The sequence below is a fragment of the Aulonocara sp. 'chitande type north' Nkhata Bay genome, linkage group LG19, assembly GCF_057382095.1.
Source record: "Aulonocara sp. 'chitande type north' Nkhata Bay isolate Kocher_YH1m ecotype deep benthic linkage group LG19, A_spYH_male_GT1.1, whole genome shotgun sequence".
Classification (NCBI taxonomy): Eukaryota; Metazoa; Chordata; class Actinopteri; order Cichliformes; family Cichlidae; genus Aulonocara; species Aulonocara sp. 'chitande type north' Nkhata Bay.
The window spans coordinates 4705937-4729939 of record NC_141362.1 but is presented as its reverse complement, the minus strand read 5'-3'; the positions used below and the strand labels follow the sequence as shown (position 1 = coordinate 4729939).

The 24003-nt window shown below is 41.3% G+C and overlaps 1 protein-coding gene across 2 annotated transcripts in view; it reads right to left on the bottom strand.

Moving 5' to 3' along the window:
• Positions 1 to 805: 805 nt before the first annotated feature.
• heatr5a (HEAT repeat containing 5a) overlaps positions 806 to 24003 on the bottom strand; it is a 48776-nt gene continuing 25578 nt past the window's right edge. The window contains exons 15-42 of one of the 2 annotated variants that reach the window (XM_086273757.1): positions 22658 to 22827; positions 22392 to 22555; positions 21816 to 21921; positions 19874 to 20064; positions 18935 to 19094; positions 17929 to 18118; positions 17670 to 17839; positions 14988 to 15014; positions 13552 to 13696; positions 12996 to 13178; positions 12412 to 12651; positions 12154 to 12332; positions 11896 to 11964; positions 11582 to 11761; positions 10919 to 11153; positions 10651 to 10755; positions 10420 to 10554; positions 9751 to 9878; positions 9204 to 9351; positions 8142 to 8315; positions 7778 to 7879; positions 7426 to 7509; positions 6826 to 7002; positions 6376 to 6527; positions 4727 to 4834; positions 4414 to 4516; positions 3617 to 3770; positions 806 to 3137 (exon numbers count right to left, since the gene is read on the bottom strand). In XM_086273757.1, the coding sequence (XP_086129883.1) occupies positions 2978 to 3137; positions 3617 to 3770; positions 4414 to 4516; positions 4727 to 4834; positions 6376 to 6527; positions 6826 to 7002; positions 7426 to 7509; positions 7778 to 7879; positions 8142 to 8315; positions 9204 to 9351; positions 9751 to 9878; positions 10420 to 10554; positions 10651 to 10755; positions 10919 to 11153; positions 11582 to 11761; positions 11896 to 11964; positions 12154 to 12332; positions 12412 to 12651; positions 12996 to 13178; positions 13552 to 13696; positions 14988 to 15014; positions 17670 to 17839; positions 17929 to 18118; positions 18935 to 19094; positions 19874 to 20064; positions 21816 to 21921; positions 22392 to 22555; positions 22658 to 22827 (4139 nt within the window). In that variant the 3' untranslated portion in view covers positions 806 to 2977. The remainder of the gene's footprint in view (positions 3138 to 3616; positions 3771 to 4413; positions 4517 to 4726; positions 4835 to 6375; positions 6528 to 6825; positions 7003 to 7425; positions 7510 to 7777; positions 7880 to 8141; positions 8316 to 9203; positions 9352 to 9750; positions 9879 to 10419; positions 10555 to 10650; positions 10756 to 10918; positions 11154 to 11581; positions 11762 to 11895; positions 11965 to 12153; positions 12333 to 12411; positions 12652 to 12995; positions 13179 to 13551; positions 13697 to 14987; positions 15015 to 17669; positions 17840 to 17928; positions 18119 to 18934; positions 19095 to 19873; positions 20065 to 21815; positions 21922 to 22391; positions 22556 to 22657; positions 22828 to 24003) is intronic. The other variant, XM_086273758.1, reaches the window with a different exon arrangement.

The following is a 24003-nucleotide window of genomic DNA, read 5'->3' as shown; positions in this document are numbered from 1 at the left end:
TGGGTCTCCAGAGCTCCAGAGAGGAGTTACTAAACACACTGAGCAGGAAAGCGCAGGAGGGAAAGAGGAAGAGGCCATGCTGCAGGTAAATCAAATAAGACGTTATCAGTAAGTTGTTAATTAAATGGGCTACACAAAAAGCGGTAAAGAGAGCCAACTTGAAAGAGAATCACCTTTGAGTTAACTTTTTATTTCAAAGCTGCGCTATTACACTTTACACAGAGCCACTTTAATGTCATCTGATATTTGCTGTGCTGTTTTTAACCACATTTAGTAAATCGTAATTGTTTTTGGTTCTTTTGTAAATTGACTTGTTATATGTGTAATATTACTTTATATTTTGGTTTAAATGTATCATGTAGAAAATTCCAGTATTTATTTTCAGATGTTTTTGCCTTTTTTAAAAATATGTGTTTGGTCATATTTGGTCACATTTTATGCATTGCACTATGTACATTCTACTTGTTCTGTCTGCTGGGTTTAGTTTATCTATTGGAAAAGCAATGGTATTTCTTAACCGTAAGATATATTGCCTTACTACTACCGTACTTTGAACTCCGATGATTAGGATGTAGATCTTGAAATGCACCTTCTTTAACAGTTATTTCTGCTGGTAGGGTCAAGTGATTGAATTATGCTGTGGTCCTTTTACCAAATGTCTGAGCGGTACTCAAATTTAGATTGAATTCATGACTCAGTTCTTTGGAGGACATGATCATTTGGAAGGTTTACATTTACCATCTTTAAACCCTTCATAGTCAGTTTTCTAAACCATACAAACCTAAATGTGAAGAAAACAAAGAGATGAATTTAAAGACAGTTTATTTGTACATGTTCAGAACATTTAACTGTACCTACTCGTTCATTCAGTTCACACCTGTACACTGCACAAATGAGATGGCCAGGACAGAGACAGACACTCAATCTCTGCTGCCTCGTACACTTATTGCTGGTCAGTACTTTAGTGTTACCCATCATCATTCAAGAAAATCATGTTAAGAGGACAACATTTACATTTACAAAGTCAAGACTTTTTTTCTTTTTAAACAAACTGATGAGATTTAGGTTTAAGTAACCAGTCAATGCTTTTTACAGCAGATAACAGCACACTCAAAAAAACATTAAACTGTTAGTGTAGTGTTGTTTGAGGGGCAGTTAACCTCAAAAATCACAAGTATGTGTTTTCCTGTGGTCTGCAGTGCTGTTTCCTCATCTAGATTGCTTAGATTTGCAAATATCTACTGTAGATGTGTCTGCTTTTGCTTGAATAAAATGTATGTGGTGCTCAGAGCAGCAGAAAAATGACATGTGATCAATCCTAGCACAATGTCTTTGAAAAAAAAATCATGAATGGGTTCATAAAAAAAATCTAATGAAAAAATAACAAAGTGAAATTGGCAAGTGTGCAAAACTTATACTTGGGGGAAAAAAAAAAAAAAACCTCAGGCAACTGAATGTTGCCTTTTAGGACATGCACGCTAACAGCTGTTGGTAGTTTTACCATTAAAGTAGCTTTAATGGTAAAGCAAACACACGGGCAAATGGAAAGGGATACTAACAATATACAGGAGCAGTTATGTCACTTTTTGTTATTGTCCCAGTCTTGACGATAGAGATTGGATTGAGGTCATATGCAAGAGGTGAAAAATGTAACTCAAAAGACTTAACTGATGACCCAGGTATCCCAGGGTTGATCAGTTAAAGTCCCACCTTTATGATGGCATGCTGTGACTTAATTCAAATTAATGCTTAATAACCCAAGAAGTTGCAATACAGCAACACTTAATACAAAATGAATTGTAGTAATCCTTTAATACGCTTTGATCATTAAGATATAGCTCATAATTCTTTACAGTACAAATAATTGTTCCCGTGGCAACACCTCAAGAAAGCAAATCTGATCACAGCAGTGTAATGTTCACAGTTCAGCTGTGGGTTTAACAGCCTATCATTGATGGTTTAGGACATAAGAGCGGTGTGAGGCACTATTAACCTGATGTGTGTATTAAATGATGTGCGCAACTTATGTTGATTGTTTTTATAAATGATCTGACGAATGAAATCTGGGCAGGATTTATCTCCTCTCCTTTCAGAATGTTCTATTGTATCCTCTACTAAAGGGGATAATAAAGGAAGCAACAAGGCATCTTCCCTTTAGCTCTAAAAGCTCTTATTATAGCTATGCAGATGGTTTCTGTTCATGTTACTTAGTCAGGAACTGAGGAAAATCTGACTACCTGACATTTCTCGTGTGTGACTCTGGGTCTCCTACCTGTTGGATACACCTAAAACAGCTCATTCAGGAAGCATCTAGGAGGCGTCCGTGTCACATGCCAGAACCAATGAAACTGGTTCCTTCTCTTGTTTGCACACAGCTCTATCTGAATACAATTGAATCACATTCCCTTCTTTTCAAGGTGAATAAAGCTCAGTCGGTTTCACACAAGACTCTTTTTGATATTGTTAGCCATCATGTTGATCATTCACCAAATTACTGACACCGGCCTCAGTTCGTTTTGAAGCTGAGTTTGAACTCTTCAAGTTCATTCTCGTAGATATGAACTGAAGCTCATGTGTCCTGGGGAGGAGTCAGTCTGTGATTTGATCAACAGGTATGTATGACGTATGTATGATGCACAGTTCGTGTGATAAAACATGCCAACCTGGCAGAATTGATTTTTTCAAATGACATAATAAAGGTAAGCGTCAATGTGAGGTGGCATGCAGTGTGCTGGAAAAAGTAAAAGAAAAAAAAAAAAATCGAAATTCGATCTAGTTTTTTTTTTTTCCTTTTTCCAAAATGAGACAGGAAGTGAACTCACAGAATTTTTTTTGGTCTGCTATCTGCATATATTTCAATATGGTGTACCACAAAACCAGTCAGAATGTCCCTCAGAACAATCACAAGTACCACAGTGTGTTAGTGACGTTAAACTCCAGAGACAGTCTCTGTGTGGCGGATCTAAGCTTGGCTGCCTCACAGGAACTTTGTTTTGAGCGTGATGCTGGGAGAGGACTTCCCAGTGCTGTGGGCAGCTGGGTTAGCACTGCTAGCTTTAATATTCAAACTCTCCTGATTTCCTTTGATGGCAGCTTGAAGACGAGACTTCAGGTGAGGCGATGTTGTGATGAGTGACCTGTAGGAGGAAGGAAAATATATAACCGCCTGCTTCATATTCACTGATCCTTAAAAGCAGCATGACAAAACATGGCTTTGCTCTGCATGACATGATTTAATTACTGATGGAGACTGCCAATCTCTCCTTCACAGGTAGGGTGAAACTACAGTGGAAATGATTTTGAACTATATGAAAATCATCCAAAAGTTCCTGGAGATCAATAAAATCCTAAAACCTCAGAGAGGAGTCATACAATGCTTTTTCCTACAGCCTATAATCACATTATTGTAAACTTTTTTCTTACTGAGGAGAAGAGCAGGAAAATAAAATACTCATGAATCCCAGAAATCAACATGTAATCTACATAAAAAAAACAAATTATGAAAGAGCTAAAAAGGTTGCTTGTACAGTTCAGTCCACTGAGAGCAGCAGGAGCGTTTCATACAAACCAAACCAGACCCGTATGCAAAAAAATAACTGCACACATCACTACCGACCTGAAGACAGCTGGGTGCTGAGGGCCAAAGCGCATCAGATCCTTGAGTGCCGAATCATGAAGAGACCTGGATGGCAGGGGAGCAGAGCTAAGGGCATTTTCGTCCAGGAGAAAGGAGATGAGGAGGGGCAGCAAGACTGCCACCAGCTGAGGACCTGAAGGGCAAAATACACAAAACATGGGAACAAGCTTCAGATGGGGGAGAATGTTTTATCTGTTAAATATCTCAGCAAAAGCTGGATGGACTTGTACCTTTGCTCAAGGAAGCAAGAACAGCTGAAATCACTGACCTTTAAACAAAATAATTGAATGTAACTTGAATTTATCTACTTGTGTATAACATTTTAGTGTTTTTTTTGTTTTATTGGCTTGACTGTAGTCACAAGGTCTCGTTTACGTTGTCTTTCCTGCTGGCAGCGTGCTCAGTCATATTTGGACAGGGAGTATCAATCCAGAGTGTTTAAACCAGTAATTTAGTCACCTTTAAGTTCTCACAGCAGACACATTCATCTCTCACGCACACCTACAGCCAAATTTGAATCACTGGTTAACCAAACTAACATTTCACAGCTTCTCACTTCAGTGCGTGGTTGTGAAGGGCTGCATGCTGGTTAATCAGGAAGGGAGAACACATCAGATATGCGAGCAGTGAATACTGAGAAGGATTCGCACATTTAGAGCACAAATCAGGCTGCTGCACTCCACCACTATCCTCCTTTGGACAGAGAGCCTTGCTTTACCTTCTTCCATTCTATCATCTCCTGACTCCACCATGTCTCTGCTACAGACTCTACTCACACTGTGATTCATCAGCTGCCTGGATCAAAGCCTCCATCGCTCGGATCCCCTCCAAGACTCCAAGCAGCTCCTGTGGAGTTTGAGGACGACTCCGCTCCACCTTCTGAGGAGGAAGCAGACAAATATATGCTGAAATCACCTGAACAATGCCTTCTAGTGATCATATAGGTTTTTATTTCATTTTCCCTTAGTGTACATGCAAGCATCAGTACAGAAAGAAAATTAAACATATTACAAAAAATAATATATATATTATTAATGAACATAAAGCAACTCAGATACTCATGTATGGTAAATAAGTTTGGTTGGATACCTGGAGGAATCGAATCAATGTCGGACCAAGGGCCTGGATGTATGGGATGGCCACACCGGGCTGAGCCTGAAACACTGTCGTTAGCAGCTGACAACAGTGACTCACAACCTAGAGCAGAGAAGGGAGGAAACACTGTCACTGTCGAACCCCACACTTACTCAAATATCGACTTAGAGGAACATAACTCTGTCCTTAATCCAGAGTTTTACTGGTCTGGAAGAATATGGCGTACCCCAAACTGTCTAGATTAAGGATGTCAAACTCTTTTACATTGTGGGCCCACATTGACTTGAAGAGGGCCGGACCAGTGAAACTATTTTATCTCGCTGTAAAGACGTTTTCCTACATATTTAATCCCTGAGATATTCTAATATAAGAGTTTTATTACATGATAAAGGAATGCCACTATAGTGAATGAAAAATCTGTAGGGACAACTCTTTGATGTCATAAAATTTAAGCACAAGGTGTAAAACTTTGGTAGCTCATTTCCCTAAATGTCCTCTAATCACGAAACACAGTTTTGTTAACTTGCAGAAAATGTCCTGTTTTAATGTGGACCCACTTTAAAAACAAAAACAAAACAAACAAACAAAAAAAGTCTACATTTAATTGTGAAACCTTTCTGCTGCTTAATTCTTTATCTAACCCTTAATTCCTTCGGTGCCGTGTGAAACTGGATTTGGGAGAGTTGGGAAATTATAAGGAGCAAAAACTGTGAAACATATTAAATGAAATTACAGTTAAAAGTTTGAAATTTATGCCCCACATTTTTCAACGCTGTCCAGTGGACTGGATGGAGTTTTTGCTGGGCCAATTGTGGTCCCCGGGCCTTGTGTTTGACACCACTGGGGCGATCGTAGCTCAAGAGTTGGCAGCTCGAATTGTAATTGGAAGGTTGCCGGTTCGACCCCCGGCTCCGACAGTCTCGGTCGTTGTGTCCTTGGGCAAGACACTTCACGTTTCCTACTGGTGGTGGTCAGAGGGCCCGGTGGCGCCAGTGTCCGGCAGCCTCGCCTCTGTCAGTGCGCCCCAGGGTGGCTGTGGCTACAATGTAGCTGCCATCACCTGTGTGTGAATGGGTGGATGACTGGATGTGTAAAGCGCTTTGGGGTCCTTAGGGACTAGTAAAGCGCTATATAAATACAGGCCATTTACCATTTACCACTGGTCTAGTTAATGGCAACAGGAATATGTGGCGGAAAAACACTTTGAGGCACAAACTGTATATGAAAGATGGTCATTGCCACACTGTATACATTGTTCCTTTTAAAGAAAACAAACAAAAAGCACTGATTGTCAAAACACAAGGTTGAAATGACTGAAACTGCAGAATGCTGCATGCTCAGTTCATAATGATTTCTCTGTCACAAGTTGTTAGTAAATGAGCAAACCCTACTTTATGCTACTCTCCGAGTCTGAAACAGACCCGAATTAACTTCACGGTGTATTCAGTAAAACTTGAAATTAGTGACTGAGCTCACAAAGTCAACAGGAAAGTGTTTACTAAGGTTAACAGCAAAGGCGCCGAGGGCTGTTTTTATATAGACCTCTATACTACCTGAGGTCTTGCAGACACTCTCTGGCTTTTAGAATGTCCATCTTCTAAGAGAGGTCATGGTCAGAATATAGCCTAACTATCAGATATTACCAGAGGGTCTTTGGAGTCTATGCTGGTGGTGAAGCGCTGCAGACAGAGCTTGTGCAGAGGCTCAATGGTACAGACATCAGGACCAGCAGATAGCAGGAAGACGGTCAGAGCGGTGAGGAGGCTGACCTTGTCTACAACACAGCTGGAAGGCCCTGAAATTACACAAAGAAACAATTTCAGGCATTCTCTTCAGTGTTTGGTAGTTTAGCATTTTTCTGCCAGTGGCTGTAATTTTTAATCAGTCAGTGTGGAGTCTACAGTTCTCTCCATCACCTCTCTGGCCATAGGGAGTACTGCTAATGAGGACTTTATTATTAGCACAGAAATACCTTACAGCTTTATTGCATAGTGCCTGTAGGTATATGGGTGGCAAATTGAAGATTTTTTAGAAGCACTTGCTAAAACTACAGAGAGCTGCACGTTTGTAAGTTACAGTCACACTGTACGTACCACTGTCCCAAAATGTTAGAAGTGTATTTAGAGCTGATTGCAGCAGCAGGTTCCAGGATCCTCGACATTTCTCTTGTCGGCTCATGGGTGAAGTCAAGACGGACTTCAGAGCCTGAATAGCCGCCTGGATGACCACACTCAGACAAGCCCCACCTGCCGATTCAACTGCTGAAGCACCTGTAAGCAAGTTTAACATCATCATTGATATCAAACATGATCACTGAGTGGACAAAATACTTATACATTTTACTGAAGTCCATTTCTAAACTTGCAGAAACACAATTTATTGTTATTTTCAGCTCTGACGGTTTGGCTTTGAAGGAGAGAAGATGTGCTTATTTAAAAACTGAATGAGATGCTGTTAACGTCCACCCGATTAATCCTGACTCTTTTAGTTTTGTTTTTGGTAAATGTCACTTTTATGTATTTATGTCACTTTTATGTGACAATGTCAGTTTAATTATTTACTTTATGTGTATAAAATGCTCTTGGTATAGACGTTTTTACTTTGTTACTTCACAGTTAGTATAACACCCACCTTAGCCACATTAATAACATAAATTATTTATGGACATTACAGTCTAAATTATTTGTCTTAACCTGTTTGCGCGCTGGGCTGGTGGACCAACTCTCTCAGGACTCCCAGCAGCAAGTAGAGGACAGTGGGGAGAATGGACACACTGCCTACAAAGAGGACAGACAGCCATCAAACCAACAACAGACCAATAAAAGGAGATGCATCGCATGTGTGTCCATTTGCATAGATATTTGGCTAGACAAACTGAAGGATTATGGGTATGCAACCTATGCAGATGTGCTCTCCTCCAAAAAACCAACACACAGCCCAGAGCCCTTCAGTAGTAAGTAGCTAAAACTCAAGGGCTCTAATACAACCATGCCAGTCCCTTTATTGTTGTGTTAGCATGAGAAAATGGGTGATTCATGCTCTCACCTTCAGGAGAGCAGATGGACGGCAGCTCAGAAAGCACACAAAGAGCTGATGCTACCAGACGACAGTCGCTGTCTGTCAGAGTCCACGCTGAGCCTCCAGGACCTAAATGCACACCCCAAAAATACTGATAGGTTTATATGTGCAGACGCTTTTATCCGCAAGAATGAAGGAATGCTATTTTGGAATTTTTTTTAAAAAAAATTGTTTTTGACAGTAGCTACAAAAATCTTTGTCTTGTGCTTGTCTAGCCAATCATACACCACTGACAGAGAGTATCTGAAATGAAGTTCCCTTGAGTCCTTCCATTTATTTATTTCTTCTCCCTCTCTGCAGCAGCCCTCCCTGTTCCCATCCATCTCCTTACCAATTGGACTAGTTCCAGCCAGTTTGGGGCTCAGCTGTGGGATTTTCCGGACCAGTACACAGAGGCAGAGCTCCAGAGCACCAAAAACCAGTGAGTGACCAGGAACCAAACCACCAGTGTCTCGCCCCTCCCCAAACTCTGGAAGTGTTTCCTTCTCTGCTGCGCCATCATCCACTAAGAAACATTAAAGTTAAATAGTATGAAAGGAGCATTTAAATTATTCTGTTTGGCAACAATCTAGATAGGTTCAGACATATACAAACTGGATCTAAAAATTACAGATTACAATTATTAGAACTGTTGAGACCTGATGAGAAAGATTCAATGTAGCTGGAAGTTCCAGAAAAAGATAAAAAGTGAAGCTTGCGTTACGATTTTGTTGAGATCAGAAAGGAATTTTTGCCGTCTGGTTGTAAAAATGGTTTATTGCTTCCCTTGGTTGAGAAGCTGGTTTTACTCCTCTAAGAGGATTTATTGAACACAAAAGAAATGATACATAAACGAGTGAGGTATCTCACTATTGGAAGCACTTTCTGGCTTGACCACTACTACTATATCTTACTAAGACAGACCAATCATTTCAAGGACACGGGATCCCCTGATCCCCTTTATAACAGCCCCTGAACAAGACCAGGCATTCTCTGTGTGTTTCTTCCACATCCCAAGGAGGGCATCGCTTATTTTAAAGAGAAAACAGAGTGATATATCTCCCCTGTGCAAAGACAGTGACTTTGGCTGGCTGTGGAGCAGACAAGCTAGCTCTACCATCCAGTGCCTGCTGGGCCAGTAAAGAGCAATCAAAATTAGAGACTGGTGCTGGTGTCAGTTCCATGTAATTTATATGTGCGAGACAGACTATTTAAAAGTAGTCAGGGGACCCTGTGTCCTTGAAGTAACTGATCTAACTTACATAGATGTGGTAGTAGTAGAGTCGGTGTGGTTAGTCACACCAGAAAGCGCTTCCCGTACTGAGATACCACGTGAGGTTTCAAAAAGAAGAAGCAGAATAATCTTTTTAGAATCAGAATACTTTATTAATCCCTAAGGAAATTTTGTGTTTACCTTCAGCACTGTGGCGTTTCTCCCTGATGTGCTCATGAGCAGCAGCTACAATTCGCTGCAATAAATCCAACACAGCGAGCTGAACTGATACAGACTCTCTGGTCACCATGAGTCTGTGGAGGACGCTGAGTAGCTCCACGCTCAGAGCCTAAACAGACAAAGAAAGTCAGCACTCGACCAATGCAGTTTATTATTAGGAGTTAAATGAGCTTTGAATGACCCTTTCTAGGTGAGCGCATGCAGAGTGAAGCAGTAAACCATGCAACACAGAGAGAGATGACAGCCATTAATATTAATTGAGGTTTTAGGTTTTTGTTGTGCCAGCTAAAAAAAACAAAACAACAACTATTATTTACACTACCCTATATTGCATTTAACTGTACAGAAGAGTCATAACTTCACGTCATTATTCACTGGGAAATAAATACCGCACATATAGAATTGCCAGTCAAATTCAAACCTGTACAATTTAGTTTGGATTCTAGTGTCGAAAGGCTAATGTTTCAAATCGTGTTTACTGTGAAAACTAGTAAAAGCTGTGCCTCACCTGGTCATTTCCAATCTTTGCTCGGGGCCACGAAACTTCCAGCAGCACCTGCAGAGCTCTCAGACAGGAGGTGATGGTCTCCATCTGGTCCTCTGAATGTGGAGAACAGAGAAACTCCACGCTGATCCCTGAATGCGAGACCAACATGATTGGAGTGAAACTATGGAACAGTCTGAATATGGAATTAAAGCAATGTCCAAACATAAAACTGTTCAAAAAGAGTTATAAAAATATGATCTTCTCGATCTATAAAGAAAAGGAAAATATTTAAATTAAGTGAATGTCTCTATTTAAAAACAAACAAACAAAAAATTCATGATGTGATATTATAGTATATAGTATATCAGAAATCTGTTCACTATTTTTATTACAAATTATATCAGTAAGGAAGCTGACTAAATATTCACTGATAATTTATGGCAAAGGGGTGGGATTAAATAAGTGTATACTTCTTCCCACTCCCTTTCAACATGTAAATTAATCAGAATGGTTTTTTGTATGTAATTTGTATAGTATTTTTTTTCTCTCTTATTTCTTTTCTAAATGTACTTGTATATTGTTCACATGTTGAAATAAATTACCAATCAATCAATCAATCAAAGTCAATACAATAGGACAGAATTTAATACATAAACACATTTTACTCAGCAGTTATAACCAGTTTGTTACCAAGTATGAGGTGCAATCTGTCAGTATTAATGTCTTCCGGACTCTTTGCTCCACCCACAGAGCTTCTGTTTCCCATGGAGGTAGGTGTTGCTGGTCTAGATAGGTTAGCAGGCGCTTCATCTGACATCACGAAACCTGCACACACACGTAAAGTAACAGATACTTTTACATGTATCTGCTTATTGCAATGAAAGAACAGCGGTATTAAGAGTGAGAAGGAGGAATACTAACCTGTGCTGTGGAGCCAGAGGGAGGTGGCATGGAGGATGGGAGCCCAGGACGATGTGTAATGACGTCTTGCTTGGCTGACAGTCTCTGCTGTGTAGAAGGAACCTCCTGCATGAGAAAGAGGGAGAGGAAAAAAATAAAGAAACACCATATCTCTCAAAATAAAATTATCTAATCACAGCTGTGGTCCGGATTACTTTATTAGGGGAGAAAAGCTATCTATACCTGGCCCTATATGAAAAAAAGAAATCAAAACAAGTTTATATCCCACCTGTTGCAGGTAGCTGTGATGAGTACTCCTGTGGGAGGGTCAGTAGTGCATAGTCCTGTAGTGCTGCCAGCCATAGACGGCTCAGTGTCGATAGCTCTGATTGGACCAACTTCAGAAGGCCCGCCCCTCCTGACTCAGAGCCTGAGCTGTCACTGGCCAGAGAGGAGACCGATGGGTCAGCTGGTCTATGAGAGCTTTCTTTTTGTTTGCTCCTCTGAACAGCTACAATGTAAACCTGACAGAAATGAAGAAAACCACAGAAAATTGCAGCAATAATTTAATTTATTTTCTGCAGAAATATTTACGATTGATACACAATACTCATTATCTAGATAATATCTTGCCAAAAACAAGATGTTGGAGACATTTGGTGCTTAGGGCTGTTATTAAAAACACTATCAAGTCATTCTGCCTAACACGCAACAAGTTGTTATCAGGAGAGTATTGAGGTAAGTGCTATTCGAAACATTATCCCGAGCTGTATCATCAAGAATATTTTAGACACACGAATGGACGTTTGGATTCAAGTCTTTGCGCTACTATTGCTGCAGAAAAAAGCAAAACAAAAAGAGAAGTATTTTTTTCTGCAATAAAACATTTCAATAATGATGTAAGATGACGAGAAGATTAAAAAACGAACGACTAAAAAGGGTAAATACTCACCTCAGCCCAGGCTTTGAGAACAGCCAGTGTCTCCATGGCAGCAGCAGCCTCATTGTACAGCTGGCTTGACGCTTCCCTTCCACTCTGGACCTTAGCCAATGAGGAGACAAGGAGCTGGTGGACACGTCGCAGGTCACGGAGGTCACTGACTACACCACTAGCGATCCATGCACTACACACCTGTAGAGGAAAAGGCAGCATTAAAGGTAACACTTTACATCTCTGTTCATTAGCTGACGACCTGCAGGGCAGACAGAATGACCCGAGCAGCGCAGCAGTGAGGATTATGAAAATGATTACTGACAACTGTTCACCTGGCAGGCTTTGGCAGTAATGTCAGGAGGAGCATCAGCGGTGAAGGCGGGTCTGAGAGCAGCTCCAACCTGCAAACACATACAAATTAAAATACTACAGGACTCTGACACAGCAGATTCTGTAGCATCTTTTCAAATAGAAAAAAAGTCAGGATTTTCAGGAGCCCGTTTACCCCTGTGTAATGTCACCTCTTCTTTTAGTAACTTGCTGTTGATGGCAACTAAAATCAACAGTTCAGATGAGTTACTGATCCTTACATTAGCCTGGTACTGCTCCAGGATCACATGACCAGGAAACTCTGGTTCTGGAATGGCTGAGAACTGTCTGATGATAACCAGGAGTGTTTGGAGCCCTGCTAGTCGCAGCTCATCACTGTGATCTGTTGATGCCATAAACGCCATGCGTACCAGGTCGCCAAGATGGAGGACCAGGAAATCTGAGAGAAACGGGTGAGAGATCAACGATGTCTGAGACATCCAGAAACATAAACCGAGCAAATCCCTGTGAGGTCTTACCAGTGGAGTCATGCAGGCGTCGTTCCTGAGCAAGAGGCATGTCAAAGTGAGCTGGGTCGGCAGTCTCGCACTGTGCTATGATGCGACACACACACTCCATGGCGAAACAACGTGTGGCTGAGCGCAGCGCTGTGAATGGGCCACCAGACTCAGACCGGGCTCTGAAGGCAGAGGAGTCATCATCTTTGCCAGGGTCTGCGTCTTCATCCTCCTGTTTCGACTCCAATGGGGCACGACCATCTTTAACACAGATTTTTAACGTCACAGACGCTATCAGTGACCCATTAACTCATAATCACCAGGTATTATCTTAATCCTCAGTAGTTTTCAAACAAACTGCCAGCTTTTTTCCATTCTACACATTCAAAGCAATCATCAATGAAATATTTCTTTTTCAGCTGACCCCTCCCTCCTTTTTTCTGACAGAACCCAGATTCCATAAAATAAAATTCTGTCCTTTAAAAAAATATCTTATTCTTTATATAATTTAAGCCCTTTAACTTTTAGTCTGAAAACAGAAATGTAAACTTGAGCTTTTGGGTACTCAAAGAAACAGCTACAGGCTGCCAACCTCCTGAGCCCACCTGTAGTTGCAGACAGGACATCTTTGCAGAGCTTCAGCCAGTGGGCCAGTTTGCTGCTGGTGGCACTCGCTGCCATCATATGAACCAGAGTCTCTTGAATGTCCTTCCTCAGACTGAAGTCTGACTCCTGGTCCAGCAGAATGAACAGAGCACCTTCGAGACCGACCTCTTTTATAGTGACATCTGCTCAGACAGATCGAAAGGATTAGGTGAGCAAAGATGTAGAAGAGAGGTGCGCTGCAATAAACTGCTCATATGCTACAAACAGAAGCAAGTAACTGTGTGTAAGTGAAATTTAATGATAAAACAAAATCAAGCAAATTTCACTGCACAAAGAGAGCTTCACAAGCAATGAAACACACATCAATAAAAACGTGAGATCAACAGAAGTCAGACAACAACAGTGAGCTGAAGGGCCAGAGAATAAAGTTCATTTATTATCAATCCAAACAAAAAAAAATGGACTGCTAACACTAACAAACTGAAAAATGCAGTCCTGTTAAAAAAGAAGGCTGATAATCATCATAGTTTCCATAAAATGTCTGTTTCTTCTCACCAAGTTGCGTGTTGTCTCGTCTTGGGAGCTCTTTGACCAGAGCAATGGCATGCTCAGAGACCTCCAGCGCTTCCCGCTGGACAAGCTGGCGCAAACACGCCACCACGGCCCGGCGCAAACATAGGAACGAGCTGCACAGGTTTGCCTGAAACACAAACACACAGTTCACACACATAACAACTCTACCTGACACTGTACTTTTTCATCAGGGGAAAGCATGCTGCTAAAGACAGTGTTTCATCCAGGAGTTGTTTCCACCAAATCTTCAAGGTCCGCAGCTGCGGACCTTAAAAACAGCCCATCAATATGGAACAGTATTCTCTCAAATAATAACGTTTACAAGTTCCTAAAACTGAGTTTGAGTGGAATACTTTGTTTTGTTTTTAAAAGTCTGGCTAACAGCACAAAAAACAAAACCGGTATATTTTTGGGTTTAATATTCACATTAAAAATTCTACAATTATAGAATATTGTGCTTTTAATCAAACTTTGTTGTATGAACAAACAAAAACAATCTACAAACTAATAGTAGCAACACTTTCTCCAGAGGAAACACTGTGGGGGATAAAAAAACAACGGAGGAACTTTTTGTCAGAACTGCACTTGAGGCTGTTAATGTGTTAGCTGAAAAGCAAACAAAGTGAGAGTAGATAGTAAATTAAGAATAAACACTCAAAGAATAAGAAAAAAAACTTAATTAATACTGTAAAACAGGGAAAAAGGTTAAAATTCTGCAAAACAGAAAACTGAGCTGACAGGATTCATTCCAACAGAATGGTGTGTTCATAAGTGACGAGGAGCTGTGTTAAAACAGAGTGTCAGTGACACAGTGACTCTGGGCGATACGGGCATCTTTTTTGAGATCACATTTAAAACTGTTATTTATAACAAATTTCTGAGCTAGCATACCCTGAAAAATACAACTGTAAAAGTAGTACAAATAGGCACTATACAACTACTATACTAGTGTGTTAACAGCCTGAGGTGTGTCTAAAAATCTCACTACGCCTTCCTAAGATATGTTCCAATACCTAGCTGATGTATAGATATTTCCACTAACAGTTAAGCAGATGGTGATGTTTGTGGAAAATCAATTTTGTGGTTCTTCCTGGATGCAAAAATGTCAGCTAAGGAAGAACAGCCAAGTCTGAAGCTGCTAATCAGGATCCTGATTAAACAAAGCCACAAAAGCAATCATTTTGTGCTTAAATAAAGAAATAATATAAAAATAATCTAAAATCTTTCCTATCTGTCTAAGTTCTCAGGATATTTATTGTGAAAGGAACTTTGTGTGAAGAGTATTTTTATCGCCCAGACCAAGGTCACAGCAACAGAAAAGTCACAATGAAAAAAAAAAAGAAAAAAAAGAGATTACAAAGCTAAAACTGAGAGACAGCAGCTGCGGACCTTGGGGGAAAAAAAAAAAAAGAACCTACCAATACGGAATAATCCAACAAGATCTCCTGTAAGACAGAATGATCAAAAACAACACACACTATAAATCTGGACGAACTCTAATTTCGACACAGCAGAGAAACATGGCAGGAAATGCAGTATGCAGAGATGAAATATGAATCCAGTCGAGTTTGGACAAGTTGTGTCTGTCAAACAGGAAGCATGATGATGTTTAACAACATTTTATCAAAACTGAACCCAACAACCCTATAACAGCCATGACCGTGTATAAAACCTTTTTGTACTCAATGTCCCTCTGCGATTAATAAAGTCTCTCTGATAGAATAGAATAGAGAACAGAATAGAATAATCCTTTAATTGTCCCACAAGGGGAAATTTGGTTGTAACAGCAGCAGAATGAAAAACACATATACAAACAAACAGTACACAGCACACATACACAACATACACATTTTTTTTACACATTTACATCAAGGCCAATAGTTACCAAAAACAGAGTTCTGTATAGTTATTAATATTAAATAAAATTAAATACAGATAAGAGGCCCAGGTTGTAGTGTGAATCGGTTGATAAGATAGTGCAAGTTACAGCACTGATGTAAACATCTATGTTTGTTGGGAGCTATATTGATTGTACAGTCTGACAGCTGCAGGAAGGAAGGACCTGCAGAAATGCTCCTTCATGCATCTAGGAGCATGGATAAAGTCTCTCTCTGAAACACCATATTTTAACATATTTTAATAATAAACATCTAGTGACAAATCAGGAAAAAAAATCAGAATATTTGTCAAATATTTTGCAATTATTTGTTCTTTTTACCCCGAGTCACCTCAAATGGGCTGGCATTCATCAGCCTATCAGTCCACTGTTTACCTCAGCTGTCAATATGCCGGGTTTTCACATCTATTTACTCTGGAGGAGGGTGTAAAGCTGCATTTGTGAAAGCAATCTGATTTGTGGCGATGACTCAATTAACCTCTTTTTCAAGGTATCCCTTGAAAAAGAGGTTTTTAATCTCAATGGGATCTTCCTAGTTAAATAAAGGTTAATAAATAAATAAATAAACCTCACTTCCGCCCCATGACAGCGACACTGATGGTGTAATTATGTAATCAAACTGTTTATCATAGGGAAAGTGTCATTTTTAGAGCATTTGAGCCCAATGTTAGCTAGTTAGCTTATAAATAGCTGCTACTTTTACACCCAGTACTTTGTCAGCTATCTGGTGATGGGTCGCATGTTTTATCTGTTGACAGTAACTAACTGTGACAATATAGTAGTAATAAATAAGTATGTTTATGCACATTTTCTTATGTTAGAGTCTTGATTTAAGTTCAGGACATGAGGCTTGAGGCGAGAAGGAAGAGGAGGAGATGGAAATGATGCAGGAGAGAGTAGTGGTGGATGAGGCAGATGAAGAGAAGGAAATGATAATGCGAAATACAGTGGTGTAATTATTAAGTGGAAAAAAATCCTAACCTTAATGTTCCTGAGTGAAAAACTGATTGCCCTCTAAACCCAATAACTGGCTGGGCTACCCTGGAGCCAGCAAAAACTGCTATCAAGCCTTTGTGATAACTGGCTTCTAGAGCTGTGGAGGGATTTAGAGCCACTCATCTTTGCAGAACCACTGGAGGGTTTTCGAGCATAAACCCCCTTTTTTAAAGTCATGCCACAGCATCTCAATTGGATTCAGGTCAAGATTTTGAGTAGGCCAATCCAAAGTTGTCTTTTTGTTTTCCTTAAGCCATTCAGAGGCGGACTTGCTGATGTGTTTTGATTTCATTGTCCTGCTGAGAAACCCAAGTGTGCTTCAACTTGAAATCACTATTTCACACAGGGTAGATTTGGATTTTTTCCCCCTTAACAATAAACACCATTTAGAATCTGCGTTTCATGTTGACTTGTGTTATTTTTGACTAATATTTACATTTTTTGACGATCTGAAACATTTTAGTGTGACAAACATATAAAAAAAAGAGTTATTTGTGACTGAGGCTTTACAGAAGTAGAGTTTTAAGCTTTGGTGTTTACAATATCAATGAATAATCATAAGGTGAGGTTTAAAAAAATATACCTTCTTTGCCAGAAAATGTGATAAATGTCAACTTTTTTGGTCCTTGTTTTCTTTTGTAAATACAAAAAAAGGTTTCTTGACCAGTGTTTCCCAACCACTATGTGCCGCGAGAAATGAGTAGGTACGCCTAGGAAGATTATCTGGTTCCAACTGATTAGTACTCTAAATCACCAGCGTGAGTAATAGGCAGAACAATTACATTCTCTTCCACTAGAAACCAGTACAACTACCTGCTATAATTAAATAGAATGCCAACTGCCAGTAAAACAGTCATGCTGTGAGTGAGACAACGCGGCAAGTAATAGCAATAGATAAATATTTGAAAAGAATCTGACCTGGGTCCTGGAGAAAATCCTGACCCAGATGAAGGCCCTAGCATGAGTAGTGGCCAGAAGAAAGCAAAAAAGGTATCCTGGGGACAAACCAAAACCAATTCTGCTATGCCTGGTGCATAGGGAAAAATGATCAATATGCTTTTTGTGACCTTTTTGTTTGGTGGTGTGCCGTGTGATTTTTCTAATGTGAAATATGTGGCGTGGCTCCAAAAGGTTGGGAAACACGGTTCTAGTCAGCTTATAGAAAAGAAAAAGCTATAGAAAGCCATGCCTCCTCAGGTGTACTTACACAGAGTGCAGGTACAAGGCTGGTCAGGTTGACGTGTGGAGGTGAGAACATGTGCAGCTGTTGCAAACAGGAAATGGCCCTGGCCTGAACAAGACAGTCTGGACTGTCTTGCATCACTCCACATGCAACCAGACAGCTGGAGCGCAGACCAGACACTGCTGCGCCATTACCTGGAGTCAAAAACACAAATCACTTACACATCCCTAAAACATTCTCTAATTTTGAAACTGTCCTTGGGTATGACAAAGGGGTTCCATACCCTGCAGGTCTGGGCCCAAACAGGTGATCAGGCAATGCAGGCAGCGTCCTAGGCTGTAGTGCACCTCAGGGTGGGTGGGTGGAGTGGAGAGCAGCAGCCGGAGCACGAGAGTGAACGATGGTTCCGCATGGGTTCTATAAAGACCACCTGACAGGTCGACCACCAGAGAAAGACTGTAGAGAGACCAGGTCTGGACACAGAGATACACAAAAGGTATGACCAGCAAGAAGGGAAAAAAACCAAAAAAAACCCCAAAACAAAACAGAAACCTGGTCCAGTCTTAACTTTCTCACCTTAAATCCTTTATACCTTGAGACTTGAACAAATCAAACGAAGCACCCTTTGCAGAGCAGAAGGAATGCACATCAAGTTGCCTATTAGCCAACCCTTCTCCTGATTTAAGCAACAGTTGGGTGGGGCTTTTGTGCTCACACCTAGAGCTTAGACTTTAGCTTAGCTTGTTATTCTCCGATGTAAACGTGGTTCTTATATCTTTTACATTTGTACATATAGAGTCAAACATACAGATATTCCCCCACTTGTCCCTAAGCAAGTTGCAGATTATACCAGATACTGCACTTAAAGTGTACCTCTAATTCCAAGTCACTTAAAACAAAGTAATGACTTGCCAATCTCATAAACCAATATTTTCTTTACAGGAACATAAAGAACAAATCAAATGTTTAAAATGAGACATTTTACTATTTCATAATAAACATTTGATATTTCCTAACGTCTATTGTAAAAACAATGGGTTTATCAGATTTGCAAGTCATTGCATCTTGGTTTTATTTACACAGCCTGCCGACTTTTTCAGAATTGGGGTTTTAAGTGTTGCAGAAGTGTAAGCAGTAAAGAAATAGTGCAATTTAGCTTGAAGGTTCCTGTAATGTGGTTTGGTGGAGAACAGAAGCATAATGAAATAATTTATCAAATGTTTTTCTCAATTTTCTCATTCTGGTATACAGACAGATAGATTTAGAAGTGTGTAAGGGTAAGCGTGTACCTGGACCTCGGGTGAGGTGCTGTCCTGGCTCAAGGTGAACAGGACTCCCAGACAGGTGGACAGGTGTTGAGGTGAGCTGATTCCTCCAGTGTAGCGGTATAGCACCCCCAGAGCCAGGGCATAGCCACTGCGTGATGCCGCATCTCGAGCAGTCTTCAGCCTGCAGACACGATCAACAAAGTCAACTGTGATATTAACCAACATTATATTCATGAAAAACGTCCAACTCTATTTGTTCTAGTCTCCAGGGACTGCTTTTAATTCATTTAACACAGCCAATATCCAATGCTAGAGTATGAAAGAAAAACTACAGGTTTTGGTAAGGTACAGGTTAGTGGTCATTTAGTGGCCTATTCTGCTCTTGCATAATTTGAAAAAAAAAAAACCCCAAACAAACAAAAAACATATTTACATTAAACAGGGTCGTACAGGAGATTAACTGAGGTGTTGCACATAGATAAACATTTACTATTGAAGACTGAAAATCATGCAATAAGATCAGTGAAGTCCAGGAACAAAAACGTGAAATTGGGACACTAAAATCCCACAGCTGCAGTTTTCTTTTTTTAAACGACAGACATCAACTGTCATCGTTTCCTGTCTTGAACACAGTGTGATATCTTTGGGTCCAGACTCATAGCCACAGCTATGTGAAATTTGTTTTGAACTATTTCTGGCTTATTATGCAACTTCTGTGTGTTTCAGTATATTTTTGTATCATGACCTACTTTGTTTATGCTGTTGCTCTTTTAAAGAGAGCACAGATCCAGATCAGTTTCCTGGACGTTTTTGCCTTTCCCCTGCATTCTGTGGCAAGAACTCCTAAAAGAACCAACTAACTAAAAAACTTGAATTTTGACTACTATAACTATTTTCATCAGTGGGATGAAGACAAGTGTAAGAAGTGGTACACAAAGCTATGATTTAACATCTGCCCACCTATCAAAGCAGAGCAGGGAGATAGAGACAGTGAACCCTGGATCTCCAACCACTTGAACCAGTCGGGCTAGACCTTCAGCAGCCAGGCAGCGTAGCAGAGGACTGGTGCTTTCCAGTGCCCCCAACAGGAGCGACAAGGCTGGGGGCCGGATCTCCTCAGGCCCCAGAGAGCCCCGATTGCTACCTTGATGCTGAGGAGAGGTTAGTTATGGTTATTTCGTGATAAAGTCATGAATTGTGAAAGGTTTATGTTTTTCAGAGACTGGAGCAAAGTTATGCTTAAAAAAAATTTGTGATGCACAATTACTTTTTTTTTTTTTTTTTTTTTGTAAATGGACATCTTGGTGATGTTAAAAAAATGAGACTCCTAACAGTCTGTAAAGTAAGTATTGTCTCTCTAAATGTCACTCTCCAGCACGGGTGTCAAACTCCAGGCCTTGAGGGCAGGTTTTAGATGCGTCCTTGATCCCACGCAGCTGATTTAAATGGCTAAATTACCTCCTCAACATGTCTTGAAGTTCTCCAGAGGTCTGGTAATGAACTAATCCTTTGATTCGGGTGTGTTGACCCAGGGTGATATCTAAAACCTACAGGACACCGGCCCTCGAGGCCTGGAGTTTGACACTCCTGCTCTACAGTCTCTTGAATTTTCTACAAAGAGATGCTGTGACCCCTGTGGTTGGCCCTGAGAGCTTTGCCTCAATACCACTCTACCCTGTCTGTGTTGGCAGACCACTCCAGCTTGTGATCCAGTTGAACTCCCAGATACTTGTAAGGATGTGACTATTTCGACATCAGTCCCACCAATGCAGACAGGGTCGGGATCTGTTCCTGCCAAAGTCTACCACCAGCTCCTTTGTTTTGGCCACATTCAGCTGCAGGTGATTCACCTCACACCACCACCTCATGAAGCAATCAATCAGTCCTCTGTACTCCTCTTCCCATCCCATGTCCATACTTCCAATAATGTCTGTGTCGTCAGAGAATTTCTGGAGGAGACAGGTTTCTGTAATATACTTTAAGTCGGCCGTATAGATGGTGACAAGGAAAGGGGACAGGACACTTACCTGGGGTGTTCCTATGTTGCTGTTCAGACTCTCAGACACAGTCTGTAAGATGATCAATGTCACTGCCATGTGGTTCATACAGGGCATTCTAGTTGATGGCTTCCAAAGCCCCACAAAGTGTCTCCCTAGCCCCCTGAGACCACCTCTTCACAGTTTTTACAGTCACTGACGTCCGCTGAACCACTGGCCTATATGCTGCTATGAGCAGTACAAGGTTGTGATCTGACCTGTCCAGTGGAGGGAGGGCAGTGGAGGTGTAGGCATCTCTGACAGTAGTAAAAAAATAGGTCCAGTGTTCTATTGTCTCGTGTGGTGCATTTTACAAACAAACATCTTGTTCTCAAGTTATCGCAATCACCGGATTCTTACAAAAACGTACTCTGACCCTAAGGGGGAATGCACTGAGATTTAAACTTGTCTGAGATTTTTAATAAATGTACCTTGTATTAATTTAAATTGATCAATTTAAAAATCCAAGGCGACTTCCTACTTGAGTTATCACATTCGCAAACTTAGGTGTCCACGCCACCTGCCCATCAACCTTTTAGAACTGAGCGGTAAAAAATCAACAGTAATAGCAAACACAGTTAACCAGCTAACTACACAATATGCATCTTGGTCCTGAGAGTGGTATGCTGATCTCTTGGGTACTATACAATACACATGCGTATTGTATAGTGCACTATTACGGAGCATAGAAAGTGCAGTTTAGTGTGCATCTCATCACTGCCTTGCAAATGCAAGATTGCACATGAAGTGTAAGGATGAGCACAAAAGATTAAAAACAGAATAATGGCAACTGTTCACTTAAACATCAGGGTTTTCATTAATACCGGTTTTCTGGAAGATACACAGGGGTTACGCAGTTGCAGTACCTTGAGCAGACTGCAGAGGGCAGCACAAAGGTGAGTCTGGATAGTCTGCTGGCGTTGACCCTTTAGCTGGTTCACCGTTTCCACAAACTGCTCCAGTATCTTCACCCTGACACACAGGACTCATTATTCCACAGCTTTCTAAGCTTGGCTTAGAAAGCTTATCTATCTGGCAGAGCTGCACCAAACTGTAGCCCTAACTGAGAACAAAAACCTGCATCTCAGATTAGGACCGTGTCCTTCTAAAGAGTACAAACTTGTTGTAATGTTCAAAGAGAAAGCTGTGAGGGTTAAACTATTATAGCTCTCACCCCCTGGGGCAAGTTTTAGACATAACTGTATGTGTTCGTCACTGATGTAGTGGTGCTTATAATGCCAAGACTTTCTTCAAATATAAAGAAAGAAAATAAATAAGAATTGTAAAATGTGCAGAAGTGCTGCCTTTATTGAGGCAGCTTAAATTTTTTTGCTGTGGTTTGTTATTACAACAACATTAAGCATGCAAATGAACAGCTAAATAAATACACAATGTCCTTCTCGTGTCAGTCTGTGCTGGTTAGGCTGTCAGAGGTCGCTTACCTCTGAGCAGAGATTATGTGAGGGAACACGGCTCCAAAGAGATGGATGGAAGTGGTAGCCAGAGCGACAGGGGATGGAAGAGGAGCGGGAGCTTCGTAGCCCCTCTCACAAAGACTGAAGGGGTCATTGTCCAATGATCCTCCTCCCACACTGCTACTGTGGAGCTGCAACATAAAAATAAAGCAGTCTTTCTGATTCTAATCCTCAGACTTGTCAAGTTTCTCCCCCTTTGAGCCATCACTGTTAAGAGCTGGGCTGAAGCTCACCTGTTCTTCGATGTATCTGTGGTCAGTGTCATGGAGGGCAGGGCCAGCCAGTGGTAGGTCGTCACAATGACAGAGGGGAGGCAGCAGAGAAAGCTCTGAACATGTCTGATTCAGGTTGTCCTGACCTGACACATCAGACACCAGCTGATTCATCACCAGCCCAAAACTCTCTGTAGTTGGAGAAGAAAACCGACTCACATCAACTACTGCTGCAATCTTTTTTTTTTTTTCTTTTTTTTTGGCCTGTCCCGTTTGGCTCTTTTGCCATCAGAATTGTTGTCTAAAGGCAAAGAAAGATGCCCAACGGATTTACTTTACCAAACTGACCATCCCAGCCTTGCCGTAATGGTCCATTTGATTCACCTTTTATTGTTTATTTTATTTTCACTTACTGAATACGGGACAGACTTGACTGGGGGAAAGAAGGGGAGAAAGAAAGAGGGAAAGAGAAACAGCTGAGAAGAGGGACGGGGGAGAAGGGCAAAAGACAAAAACCAACAGAACGGGCAGAGAAAAAAAAAATGCATATATCAATCACCTGGATCACCTGCTGAGAAAGAAAAAAGAAAGCAAGCAGAAGAGAACAAGAGTAATAGAATAAACAACATCACAATGATATATGGGAATATGACAGTAAATACTAAATGTTAAACATTATTGTGCAGCACATAAGATCAACAGAACACAGTGTGCTTTGAGGTAGGAGCCAAAAAGGGTGTAGTTTGTGGGTGTGATCACCCGTGTGTACACCTGTGAGCATGGACGCGCTTGTTTTTTGTTTTTTAAAAGGTTCCTTCATGTAATAATCTGCTAGAGGGTGTGGGGGGGCCACAGCCCCGTCCTCCAGGGCGTGAAGCAGGTGTGGAGGAGATCAAAACTCCAGACATCCAGAGGCCCCCAGAACACAAAAGACCAAGGAAGACCAACAGAGGGGCAGCTGCGCCACTGTCCCGGAAAGAGCTGAGGAGAGTCCCAGATGAGGGCTCACTCAGCAGCCGCGGAGCAGAAGCCAGGGGGAGTTGCAGTGACGCGCCCGTGAGCTCCGCCGGCAGCCAGCTGCGCCTGAGTGACCGAGCCCCAGGCCGAGAGGCCAGGGGCACCCCACCTCCAAAGTGGCCCAAGCGAGCCCCAGGCTCCAGGCCCCGATAAGCGGCCGCCAAGGAGTGAGCCGGTGTGTACCTGGACGCCCATCCCCGGACACAAAGAACCACCAACGCACCGATGTCTGAGGGGGTCCGCCACTGGCAGGGGAAGTGGTGGTAGGGGGAGATAGGCCTCCAAACCTTGGAGGGCCTGAGATGTCCCCAGAGAGGTGGCGCCTGACACCCAACCTGACATATAGACAC